Genomic DNA, 12,600 nt, shown 5'->3' with positions numbered 1-12,600 from the left:
CACACACACACACACACACACACACACACACACACACACACACACACACACACACACTCTCTCTCTCTCTTTCACACACACACACACACACACACACACACTATCACTCACTCTCTCTCTCTCTTTCTCACACACACACACACGCCGGTAATGTCTCGTGCGAGGTTGTCTCTTACCGGACAGGAGTTTATCGTACAGTGTCGGTTCCGGTCCGGTTCTGTACCGGATCAGTTGAACGATACCGAAAGAGACAGAAAGAAGACAGACCCGTCTGGACCTGACGGTACCTTTTCCGGCGGAAACCGGCGACTCGGGAACTTCCGGGATCACTGACAATAGGGAATTCCGATCACGTGACTGTTCAGCGCGGCGTGCGCGGAGATCTTTGCTCATGAATATTTGTTCGCTATCGTGACTGCGCGGAAATTAAATAAGTTAAGCTCATTAATGTTAATGAAATTAATATTAATATTTTTCGGCACAAGACCACGTCGGCATTCCGTCATTAATATTTATGAGTATTCCCATAGTAGGATTCGTAAACTGGGATTGGTCGAAGCTCACAGAGGCGTGGCCGTTTCCTACAGCGCCGCCTGGTGACCAATTTAGAAATAACATATATATATATATATATATATATATATATATATATATATATAAAAGCTACAGGACATCAGTTTTCCTTAAATACATTATCTGTAAAAAATATTTTAGCATTTTAATTCAATTTCTCATTGTACCCTGTGAAAATACAAAGCTATATATGTATGTTTTGTATAGATTTCGTATTTTTTGCATTTTTTTTTGCACTACTGATATTATTTTAATTGCTAAAAATATTTTTACTTTTATACGATTTATCATTGCCAGCTACAGTTTACAACACTAAAAATAAAATTCATAAGGCAAAAATATATATTTTCTCCTTTGTTTTTATATTTTTTATTGATCAGAAGGGATATTTAAAATGTTAGAAAAAATATTTTCTGCTTCAAATATTTTTATTATTATAACAAATATTTCTAGGAGACCAATTCTTTATGATGACATCCCAGAAAATGATTTTAATATGTGTATTGAATTTCTTATATGAAAATACTTGCTATGGTATTAATATATTGATCTAAAGTGACAGTCAAATGTTTAAAATGTTTAACTTTTTACTTCAAATATTATATTATTATAAAAAAGTGTTGTAGTGAATCAAATCCCCATCACAATAGCAACTAAAACATTATTTTAGCTGATGTTTGATTGTGCTGAAATGTTCCTGAAGCATAAAACCAGAGATTTATTAATATCACTCTTGCAAAATACTGCCTTCTGAATATTAATCAACACACACTGATTACTATATAATCAAACATAACATGTGAAGATATCAGTAATGTCATAAAAGGGAGAAAAATGGCTTGTGCAAAAAACACTGGTTTAACCACAATTCTTTTATTTTAATTTTTTTTGTATCTCAACCTTTTACAGAACAAGTAACAAAAAGAAGCAAAACTGTTTAGCAGGATGATAAACTCACACTCATTTCATGCTCTAATTACAAAACGAGGAGACGAGGTTGTTTAAATATAGTACAGGTGTGTGTGAGCGGCTAAGCGTCGTAGCTGGGGTTTTTGCGCAGGATGACGAAGCCCTCCAGGATGGGTGTGACGGGGATGTACTCCTCTGTGGCCAGCTCTGCTCTCTCACCGTGAGCCAGCAGCACTGGTGTGGTGTGAGTCTGGAAGCCTGTGATGGCTTTGGGCTTCCCGGCCTGACCCACCACATCTACAGCCTGCACACATCACATCACATCACATCACATCACATCACATCTCGTATCTCATCTCATCACAGGGGTTACACTTTCAGAACCTTTCTGCACTGCATTTTAAACGGCTGATATTATTATTCTTTTCACTGTATTTTTCGGACTATAAGTCGCACCTGAGTATAAGTCGCATCAGTCCAAAAATAAATCATGATGAGGAAAAAAAACATAAGTCGCATTTAATTAGAAACAAGAACCAAGAGAAAACATTACCGTCTACAGCCACAAGAGGGCGCTCTAAGCTGCTCAGTGTAGACTACAGGAGAACTGAGCAGCATAGAGCGCCCTCTGGCGGCTGGAGACGGTAATGTATCCTGTATCCTGGTTCATGTCAAATTAATTTTGATATACAAGTCGCACCTGACTATAAATCGAAGGACCAGCCAAACTATGAAAATAAATACAGTACTTAATTTTTTCCTTTTTTATTTAAAAGGAAACACAAACTTTTTTTTTTGTATATTATAGTTTGTGCATTTGTTGTACTATTATTTTGACTTAAAAATAAAGCAATTCTGCAATATTGAACATTTTTATAACCTTTTTCAATGTATTTTAAACCGCTATATATATATAAATTTCCTTTTTTATTTAACAGGATTTTTTTTGTATAAATAGTATAGTTTGTGCACTATTATTTTGATAAAAAAAAACAATTCTGCAATATTAAATTTTTTTAGAACCTCTTTTCATTGTATTAAAAAAACATTTTTGTAATTTATTTTTTACTTTTTATTATTTAAAAAGGAAAGATTATTTTTTGTATAAATATTATAGTTTGTGCATTTGTTGTAATATAATTTTTTGGACAATTTGTCTTTGTAAGCTGTGGCAATATTTACAATTTTTATAACTTTTCATTTTATTTTAAACTGCTGATATAATTTTTTTGTTATTTTATTTTTACCTTTTTGTATTTAAAAAGGAATCTTTTTTGTATATATATTATAGTTTGTGCATTTGTTATACTATTATTTGGAGTTAAAATAAAAACAATTCTGCAATATTTAACATTTTTATAATCTTTTTTTCATTGTATTTAAAACGGCTGATATTATTAATTTCTTTTCTATTTTTTTCTCTTTTGTTTAAAAGGAATTTTTTTTTTGTATGAATAGTATAGTTTGTGCATTTGTTGTACTATTATCCTGACGTTTTTTGTTAAACAATTTATCTATGTCCGCTTTGGCAATACAAAGATACAGTTTGTCACACAAAAAGGATATTTTTTTTTTGTCTTTTTGTGCAAAATATTATTTTGCACTACTGACATTTTAATTGTTAAATTCAGTTTTTTTAACGATTTCTAAATAGCTATGTTTCCATCCACCTATTTTTATGCACATTTTGCAAAATGCTTGCTGTGAGGTCCCAGTCATTTATAATATATATTAAAATTATTATATTCAGTGGCACTTCTGCTTTTCTTAGTGATATTTAGTTTGCATACGTTTAATTGAATTATTTGAATGTAAACATAGCTCTTGTATGCTGTGACACTGAAACTGGAGGAATGATGCTGAAAATTCAGCACCGCATCACAGAAATAAATTACACTTTAACATATATTCACACAGAAAACAGCTGTTTTAAATTGGAATAATATTTCACAATTTTTACATCATTAAGACACGCACCTGTCCCACTCGCACAGACACTGGCAGCGGTCTGAGCTCCTCGTCAAATGTGACCAGCATCCGAGGCTGCATCGCCGCCACCAACCCGTACAGAACATAGTGAGACTTCCCCAGGATTACTGCACACAGACACAGGCATTATCTCACCAGACACGCGTTTGACACACTACACACACCACACACACCACACACACTGCACACACCACACACACTACACACACCACACACACTGCACACACCACACACACTGCACACACTGCACACACCACACACACACACGCTGCAGGGAGGCTCTTACTGTTCTTGACGTCCAGGAAGGACACGAGGACCGTGAGGAGTCCAGCTACAGCCACCTGACTCATGAGCTGCCGGTCACTGTGATATGGGCAGAGCGTCAGTGTGCCTTTCCCCAGATGAGTGAGACCCTGACACACACACACACACACACACACACACACACACATTTATAATGATGTGTCAAACATGAGATGCTGCAACAGACGTCAGTGTAATTGTACTGTCAAATTGTACTTCTACTAACAGCAATTAAGCGGGCTTTAATGTTCTTCGGAGACCAAATTTTAAAATCAATCTTCTCTTAGACTTCAAAAGCTAGTCACTTGGTAGTCATGCTAGCAACACGCTAGTATCTTGCTAATCATGCTAACAACGTGCTAGTCACTTGCTAATACTAACAACATGCTAGTCACTTGTTAACCATGCTGGAAACATGCAAGCGGCATGCTAGTAACTTGCTAATCATGCTAGCAACATGCTAGTACCTTGCTAATCATGCTAACAACGTGCTAGTCACTTGCTAATCATTCTAACAACATGCTAGTCACTTGTTAATCATGCTGAAAACATGCAAGCGGCATGCTAGTAACTAGCTAAACATGCTAGCAACATGCTAGTACCTTGCTAATCATGCTAACAATGTGCTAGTCACTTGCTAATCATACTAACAACATGCTAGTCACTTGTTAATCATGCTGGAAACATGCAAGCGGCATGCTAGTAACTTGTTAAACATGCTAGCAACATGCTAGTACCTTGCTAATCATGCTAACAATGTGCTAGTCACTTGCTAATCATACTAACAACATGCTAGTCACTTGTTAATCATGCTGGAAACATGCAAGCGGCATGCTAGTAACTTGTTAAACATGCTAGCAACATGCTAGTACCTTGCTAATCATGCTAACAATGTGCTAGTCACTTGCTAATCATACTAACAACATGCTAGTAACTCGCTAATCATGCTAACAACATGCTAGTGACTTGCTAATCATGTTAATGACATGCTAGTCACTTATTACTCATGCTAGCAACATGCCAGCAACTTGCAAATGCTGGAAACATGCTAGCGTCATGCTAGTAACTTGCTAATCACCTGCTAGTCATGGTAGCAACCTGCTAGAAACTTATTAACGACATTCAAGTGACTTGCTAATCATGCTAATGACTAGTTTACTATTTCTTATCTATCTATCTATCTATCTATCTATCTATCTATCTATCTATCTATTCAAACCTTTAAATCTACTTCAGATTAGTTAAAACTAAAACAACTTCAGACTCTTTGGCTAGGCTTTTCCAAGCCAACTTAAAGTTTGCCTACAAACCTAGTTATAATCTAGTTATAATATCTAGTTATAATTTGTTTTAAATTCATGCAAATTAATAAAAAATACAGTATTGAGAATCATTCGATTTTCTTGATACAAAACAATCTCTGTTTTTCCTTCTGATTTTTAGGTGATGTATACATTTGGATGAAAAAAAATCACATTACATTTCACATTAACATTTCCAGAACACTTTCACAAAAAGCTAGTGCTTTATTAACTTGTTTTCACTAGTGTTTAGAGTTAAGTGTGTGTTAATGTGGTCTGATGTTAGAAGGAGAGCAGCATGAGCACATAATCACAACTGACCTGAGCGAGTCGAACCATGAACAGGTTGTTGGGGTCTTTGGCGTGATACTGCGCCAGCTGCCTGAGCATCGCCGCCAGACGCGCGTTATTAGTGCCTGTGGAAGACAGTAACACGGTAACCATGACAACCGCATCCTCAACAGCCCGCTCTGATTGGTCGAGGCACTGCATGATGTAGGGCCCTATTAAGTCAGTTTTGCATTTTTTCTGGACTCCTTTTTAATTTTTCCAATTAAATTTTATTAAATCACAAAAGCATGTCTACTTAATTAAAATGAAGAAAATTATAAAATTTTACATCAATATATTTAAAAAAGAAAAAAAAAATACATTTTTAGGAACCTATTTTTTTTTTTGTTTAATTCCATTTTTTTTCTCTTTTCATTTTTTCTGGACTCCTTTTTAATTTTCCAATTAAATTTTATTAAACAAAAAAGAATGTCTACTTAATTAAAATGATGAAAATTATACAATTTAACACAAATATATTTAAAGAAAAAAAAACGTAATTACATGTTTAGGACTCTATGAAATGTTTTTTTGTTTTTCTCACGTTCTGTTTTAATGTTTCCAGATTCAGTTTAATTATGTCTAATTATTTGAATGCATAAAAACTATTGAATTTATTAAAATTTATTTTTACAATAGCCAAATAAAATCCTTTTATTTTGTATTATCTGGTTATCAAATGCAGGCATTAAACAGTAATTTAATTTATAATTTAATCAAATGAAAACAAAGTTTGCAACTATTTTGGTACTATTAAAATTTAAACGGAAGAAATATTGCGTCATTATTCCTTAATTTAATATAATTAATTTTTTTATAATTTATTATTAGCATTAAGAACATTCTACAGCATGACAATATATTTCTGACACAGTTTATTCAAGTTAGACTAAACTTTTATTTTGACGGGTGGCTGTGAATACCCTTACGCTTCTGTGTGCATATGAAATGATAATTTTAGACTCTCAGAGCAGTTCTGGAGAAGTTGTTCATGCATTTATGTCCTCATTTAGCATCACAGAAATCATAGGGCCCTAATGATGTCACTGATCTGTTATTTGTGGCACAGAAGCGCGAGAGACTGACCGCTGCCCACCATCCCCATGGCAAAGATGGCATTGTGGGACACTTCGGGGTCTGCGTCGTGTGAGAACTTGCTGAGCGTGTCCAGGATGTTCAGCCTCGGGTTGGAGACGGAGATCAGAGCGAGCGCTAACGGCACGGCTCTCCTTAACGTGGGCTCACCGTAACGAAGCTGCATTCACCAGAAACACACACAGACAGAAGAAAGCATTAGCAAGTCAGCTCGGGAGAAGAAAATGCATGAAGAGTTTAATGTGTCATGCTTATCTATATAATTATTTACATTTAGTTTTATATAATTAGTTATTAAATTATTTTAGATATTGAATGTAATATAAATGTACTATAATAATTATAATAATGCATATGAAATGTAATATTTTAAAAATAATTATATAACATTTATTAATAAATGAATACATTTAATAAATTACTATAAGATCATCAACTAATCATTTATAAATATAAATGTATTATATATTTATATTAAGCTACATTTTAATATGCACGCAATATATTACTATAATAATTATTACATTTCATTGTTAATATCTACAATTTTATATTTATATTTTTACATAAATGAATTTAAATAAAATAATAATAATGCGATATACTACTATTATAAATTATATTTAATATTTAAAAACAATTATAAAGTAAATATTAATATTTACTTATAAATTAATACATGTAAATAAAACAATTACAACTATAAAATTCTAAATTACTTAGGTATTATATAATTGTAAATAAAAATATTTCTAGAATACATTTCATATTTATTAATATATATTCAGTTGATAATAAATGTTTATACACACACACACACACATATATATATACACATACACATACACTCACATATATATAAATGTTTTTAAATAAAATATTAATATTCTAAATACTACACTTAACATTTACTATAAATTATATAAATCATAAATAGTTTATATAACTGAATAATGTATTTAAGTAGGTAAATTTAAAAAATGATCATAATATCTTAAATAAGAAGATGAATTAAATATATCTTTATTTACTTATATAATATAATACATTTAATAAAGTAATACATTCTTATAACTATTTAATATTTAAAATGGTAATTTATATAATTCAATATTGATAATAACTGAATTTAATAATTTCTAATAATTACAGTTAATATATAATAAATATTTGTATATATTTTTTCTATAATTAAAAATATTTATATCTATTTATTAATAAAACAATATAATAATATTACTATTACAAAAAATATATATAAATTATTATTATAAAATATTATATATTAAGTAAACCACAGTAATAAATCTATTTACTAAATAAAATATTATTATATATAGTTTTTTATTAAATGGGTCAGTTAACATTTGTGTTTAATGATTTATTTTAAATGTATCAGTAAAAATGGTAATCAAATTAATGCATGAATGAATGTGAAGTTTCACGGTTTAAAACATGGACTAAAATATTATCCTTAACAAATAACATTTTATCAAATTAATGCAATAAGTCCTTTACATTTCATATTTATTAATATATATATGATAATAATTTGATAAATGTTGAAGTGTTTGGCAGTGACTCACCAGGTGACCAAACGTGCGCAGGGCCATCTCTGAGCCGATCTCTTCACCCATAGCAATGAGAGCGATCCCCAGCACCGCCACACCCTGCATCATCATCATCATCATCATCAGAATGAGTCTCACTGACCGCTAGCAAACACACACACACACACACACACCTGATGGGAGCCCATATCTGCAGCCGTCTCCTTCTTATCTTTCTCTTTTTTGTCTTTCTTGTCTTTCTCGTCGTCTTTGTCCTTGTTGTCGTAGTGTTCGCTGCAGATGTGCTGCAGCTGCTGGACCTTCAGCACGTTACCGGAGCCTGAGACACAGAGGCACAGACGGTCACGCGTGTGTTTCACCTGAAGCGTGTGTGAGCTCAGAGATGCGTGACTCACCTGCGTATGCGCAGACGTCCACCAGCGTGTTGGCGAAGCTACGGAAGGGTTCGGGGACGACCTGAAGAGCTGCTAGAGTCGTCTCGATCGCCTCACCTTTACCTGCGTTCATCGAGTAATTCATCACAAGAGTTTCATTTTTGGGTGGAATATCTCTTTAGTCAAGGATAACAACTCTGATAGATACTTTATAATAATAAAAAAATTATTTCTAATAAGAGAACTTAATATTTATAAAAATGTATAAAAACATTATAAATATAACAGTATTGAACTTAAAGCTTTAAAAAATTAAGCCTTAAAAATTAGTATTGTGTATTGTAATTTTGCAGTGTGCATATATATATATATATATATATATACATACACAGTAAAATGTAATTTTAGTAATTCTAGTAATAATCATACAATCCATTTATTTTTAACGTGTGAAGGAATAATAATTTTCACTGATGTTATAATTTAAAGTTAACTGTAAGATCAAATATTTAAAGTCTTGTTTTAAAAATGCTGCTCTAAAATAAAGTTTATTTTTGATAAAATGTTTGAAAATGTAGAAATAAATAGATCATAAATAAGTTTTTTAATTTTACAATGCTAAACAGTAAAATTAATTATTATTTATTATTATATTTTTTAAATGCCCGTTTTTTAACAATAAAATATTGGAATATTTTAATAAACAAATTCTATTTTTTTATCATAATTTTGTTTATGTTACTGAACCTGTATTTCTGGTTAAATAATGGAAAAACTAAATCATAAATAATTAACATTATTATTATAATTGTTTTATAGTTACATTGATACTAAGGCAAAACTGTGCCCTACAAACAAGCACAGCAAACCTGAAGCTTGCAGGAAAATAAATAAATTAATAAATAGAAATTGTATAATTTAAAACTGATTGTCTTTTCTTGTTACCCAGATGGTTGAGTCCGAGGCCGAGGGGAAGCCAGCGAGCGAACGTGTCTTTGAGCTCCTGCTCGCTCTTCTCCATGATGGTCTGCAGGACGGTGGAAGTGACATCACCGTTACAGGAACCCACCGCGATCATCCCACACGCCAGCGCCGTCACTCCAGCCACCTGCAGAGACACACACGGACTCGTCACACACACACACACACTCAGCGATCGATGGCTCACACACTCACACACACGCACCTCCATGCTGGATTTGGAGTCTCCCATGACAGGAAGTAGCAGAGAGAGAACATCCTCTCTGTTAGAGCCGGCGTACGCCAGACCCAACCTGCACAAAAACAGCACAAATATTCAGAGTTTAGGCTGGAACTTTAATCAGATTTTTTAAAGTATTCTAAAAGTACAATACACACAGAAACTAAATATGTTCTCACTGTTGTACAGTAGAATAATCTTCCACATTCTAAAACACTGAGTTCCGCTCCTTGATTCTGATTGGCTGAGCCACGTTCAAAGCGCTTTTAAATTACTCTACATTGTAACATACACCTTTGTTTACGTTTGGGTGTTGCTCGGCAACCACTTTGTTACAACCACAACTACACTGTTTGGCGGAAGAATTCAGTTTTAATTAATTACAGTATGCTTTATTTGTGGTTTTATTTTGTTAAATCTTACTGCGTATATGGAATAACCGTTTTATAAAAGCAAAAAGCAATAATTTATTCAATTTGTATTACATTTAATTATTATAAATATTCAGTTGATACAAATTGCAATTTTATATATTTAATATTAAGAATGTATTACATTTACTAAATGTATTATAAAATGATAATAAGTAGAATCTATTTAATTTAATAATTGAAGGTATTATGATCATTTATTAAGTTTACCTTTTTAAATACATTATTCAATTCTATAAAATATATATATATATATATATATATATATATATATTAATACATATGGAATGTAAAGTAGAAAGTAAAGGGCTTATTGCTTTAATTTGATCAAATGTTATGTTTTAAGGATAAAAATTTTTAGTCCGTGTTTTAATTTAAACAGTAAAATAATTTTGAAAAAATAAAACAAAGCAATTTTATTATTATAAACTATTACATTGTTAAATGTTTTAGGAATATATATATATATATATATATATATATATATATATATATATATATATATATATATATATGTATATATATATATATATATATATATGTATATATGTATATATATATATGTATATATATATATATATGTATATATATATATATATATATATATATGTATATATATATATATATATATATATATATATATATATATATGTATATATATATATATATATATATATATATTTTTTTTTTTTACTACAAACTACAAAAATGTGTTTAATAAATAAAAATAGATATTTAATAATATTTATAGATGTTCAATTAGAAAAAAAGAATTCAGTTTAGTTTAATTGCAATTTAGTTTTTCTGAGCAAAAAATAATATACAATGATATTTTTCTGCTGATTTAGAAGAGACCCACTGAAATATAATTCAGTGTAACAATCTTGTCAGGCATATTTACAACAAAAATCAATTTATGACATATTAAAAGACTAATTACTTCCACCCCAAATACCAATTAGTTGCAATTTAACATTTTTTAAATGTGCCACTATTCTAGATTTTGGCAAATTTTTGACTCATTTAAAACACAATCAAATTTAATATGCTCCCTTTTATATATTTAAATATGTACACATTCAGAATAAGCATGTTGATTGAATTTCTACATAAATATTATGTTAAACTGAATAACAACATAAAATTATTTCAACCAAATCTTGAGATTTAATTCTCCAAAAACATATTTTAAACCTTAAAAATAGACAATTAACTTAGATTTAATATTCTTTTTATGGACATAAAACCAATTTTGTACATTTCTTTCAATGTCTTTGACCCATAAATAATAAATATTTCCTATAAATTCAGTCAGGGGCTTCATAGGGGCTATTAATTTCTAAATGACTCATGTAATTTCTGAATTACCCAAAAATGGCTCCGATCCTCATGATGTTGCTGTTGTGAAGAACGTAGTCAGACAGCAGCGCCAGAGCGGGGTCACACTCGTTACGAACGCCCGAGTTAACGATCCCACACGCCAGCAGCGCTCCAGACTGACAAACACCACAAATATCAGTACTGGCATTTCACATTAGCACCAAAAAATATGTAGAATACTAAATAAATAATCATAATAATTTATTATTATTATTATGCATCATAATATATATATTTGGTTTCATATTAGACTTTTTTACAGTGAACTTTTATGAATAAAATCAATTAGACATACTTTTCATTTTTTAAATGTACTTAAACCTGTAGAATGGAAATTTTAAACACGTAATTTCATAAAAATACTATCAGAAACTCAGATTTACACTAAAACACAGCAAAATAAAAGTGCATTATATTTAATAAATAAAAGTCCCATAAATATATTTGTATTGTATATTAGAATATTATTATTATGTATCATAATATATATTCTTTGTTGCATTATTATACTTTTCCAGTGAACTATTACAACAGTAAAATTTCTTATTTTGTTTACTGTTAGAAATATTAAAAATAATGTTAGACATACTATATTATTTAAATTTTAAACACATAATTTCATAAAAATACTATCAGAGACTCTACAACCCAGCAAAATAAAAGTGAATAATATTTAATAAATATAATACATACTTAAAGAAATAAATATTTATATTGTATATTAGTATATGTATATGAGCATATTATTATTATTATTATTATTATTATTTATATATATATATATTATATATATATATATATATATATATATATATATATATATATATATATATATTTTGCATATACTTTTCAGTGAACTATTATAACAGTAATATTACTTTATTTACTGTTAGACGTTTTATGACAAAAATTTATTCGACTTACTTTTCATTATTAAATTTTAATTAAACCTGTACTTAAATGAAAAAGTACCATAAATAGTTTTATTGCATATTAGTATAAATATTATAATATTATTATTAATCATAATATATATTTTATTGTTTCATATTAGATATTTTTTGTGAACTATTACAATATAATTTGTAATATAAATAATATATCTTAATTTGTTTATCATTTGCATTTTTAATAACATAATTA

At 30.1% G+C, this 12,600-nt stretch overlaps 1 protein-coding gene and 1 pseudogene across 1 annotated transcript in view; both read right to left on the bottom strand.

Annotated features, from left to right (window-relative positions):
- The window catches only part of LOC113114688 (eukaryotic translation initiation factor 4 gamma 1-like), a 38,853-nt pseudogene extending 38,541 nt beyond the window's left edge, over positions 1-312 (bottom strand).
- Positions 313-1,426: 1,114 nt separating this feature from the next.
- The window catches only part of LOC113114687 (26S proteasome non-ATPase regulatory subunit 2-like), a 17,830-nt gene continuing 6,656 nt past the window's right edge, over positions 1,427-12,600 (bottom strand). The window contains 11 exon segments of the mRNA XM_026281605.1: positions 1,427-1,786; positions 3,460-3,578; positions 3,758-3,884; positions 5,397-5,491; positions 6,492-6,660; positions 8,087-8,170; positions 8,245-8,390; positions 8,467-8,568; positions 9,391-9,553; positions 9,632-9,719; positions 11,446-11,573. Coding sequence (XP_026137390.1) covers positions 1,604-1,786; positions 3,460-3,578; positions 3,758-3,884; positions 5,397-5,491; positions 6,492-6,660; positions 8,087-8,170; positions 8,245-8,390; positions 8,467-8,568; positions 9,391-9,553; positions 9,632-9,719; positions 11,446-11,573 — 1,404 coding nt within the window. The 3' untranslated portion in view covers positions 1,427-1,603.

The sequence above is a fragment of the Carassius auratus genome, chromosome 15, assembly GCF_003368295.1.
Source record: "Carassius auratus strain Wakin chromosome 15, ASM336829v1, whole genome shotgun sequence".
In the NCBI taxonomy this organism is placed as follows: domain Eukaryota; kingdom Metazoa; phylum Chordata; class Actinopteri; order Cypriniformes; family Cyprinidae; genus Carassius; species Carassius auratus.
The sequence above is the reverse complement of the archived record's forward strand: the minus strand, read 5'-3'. Positions and strand labels throughout refer to the sequence as shown.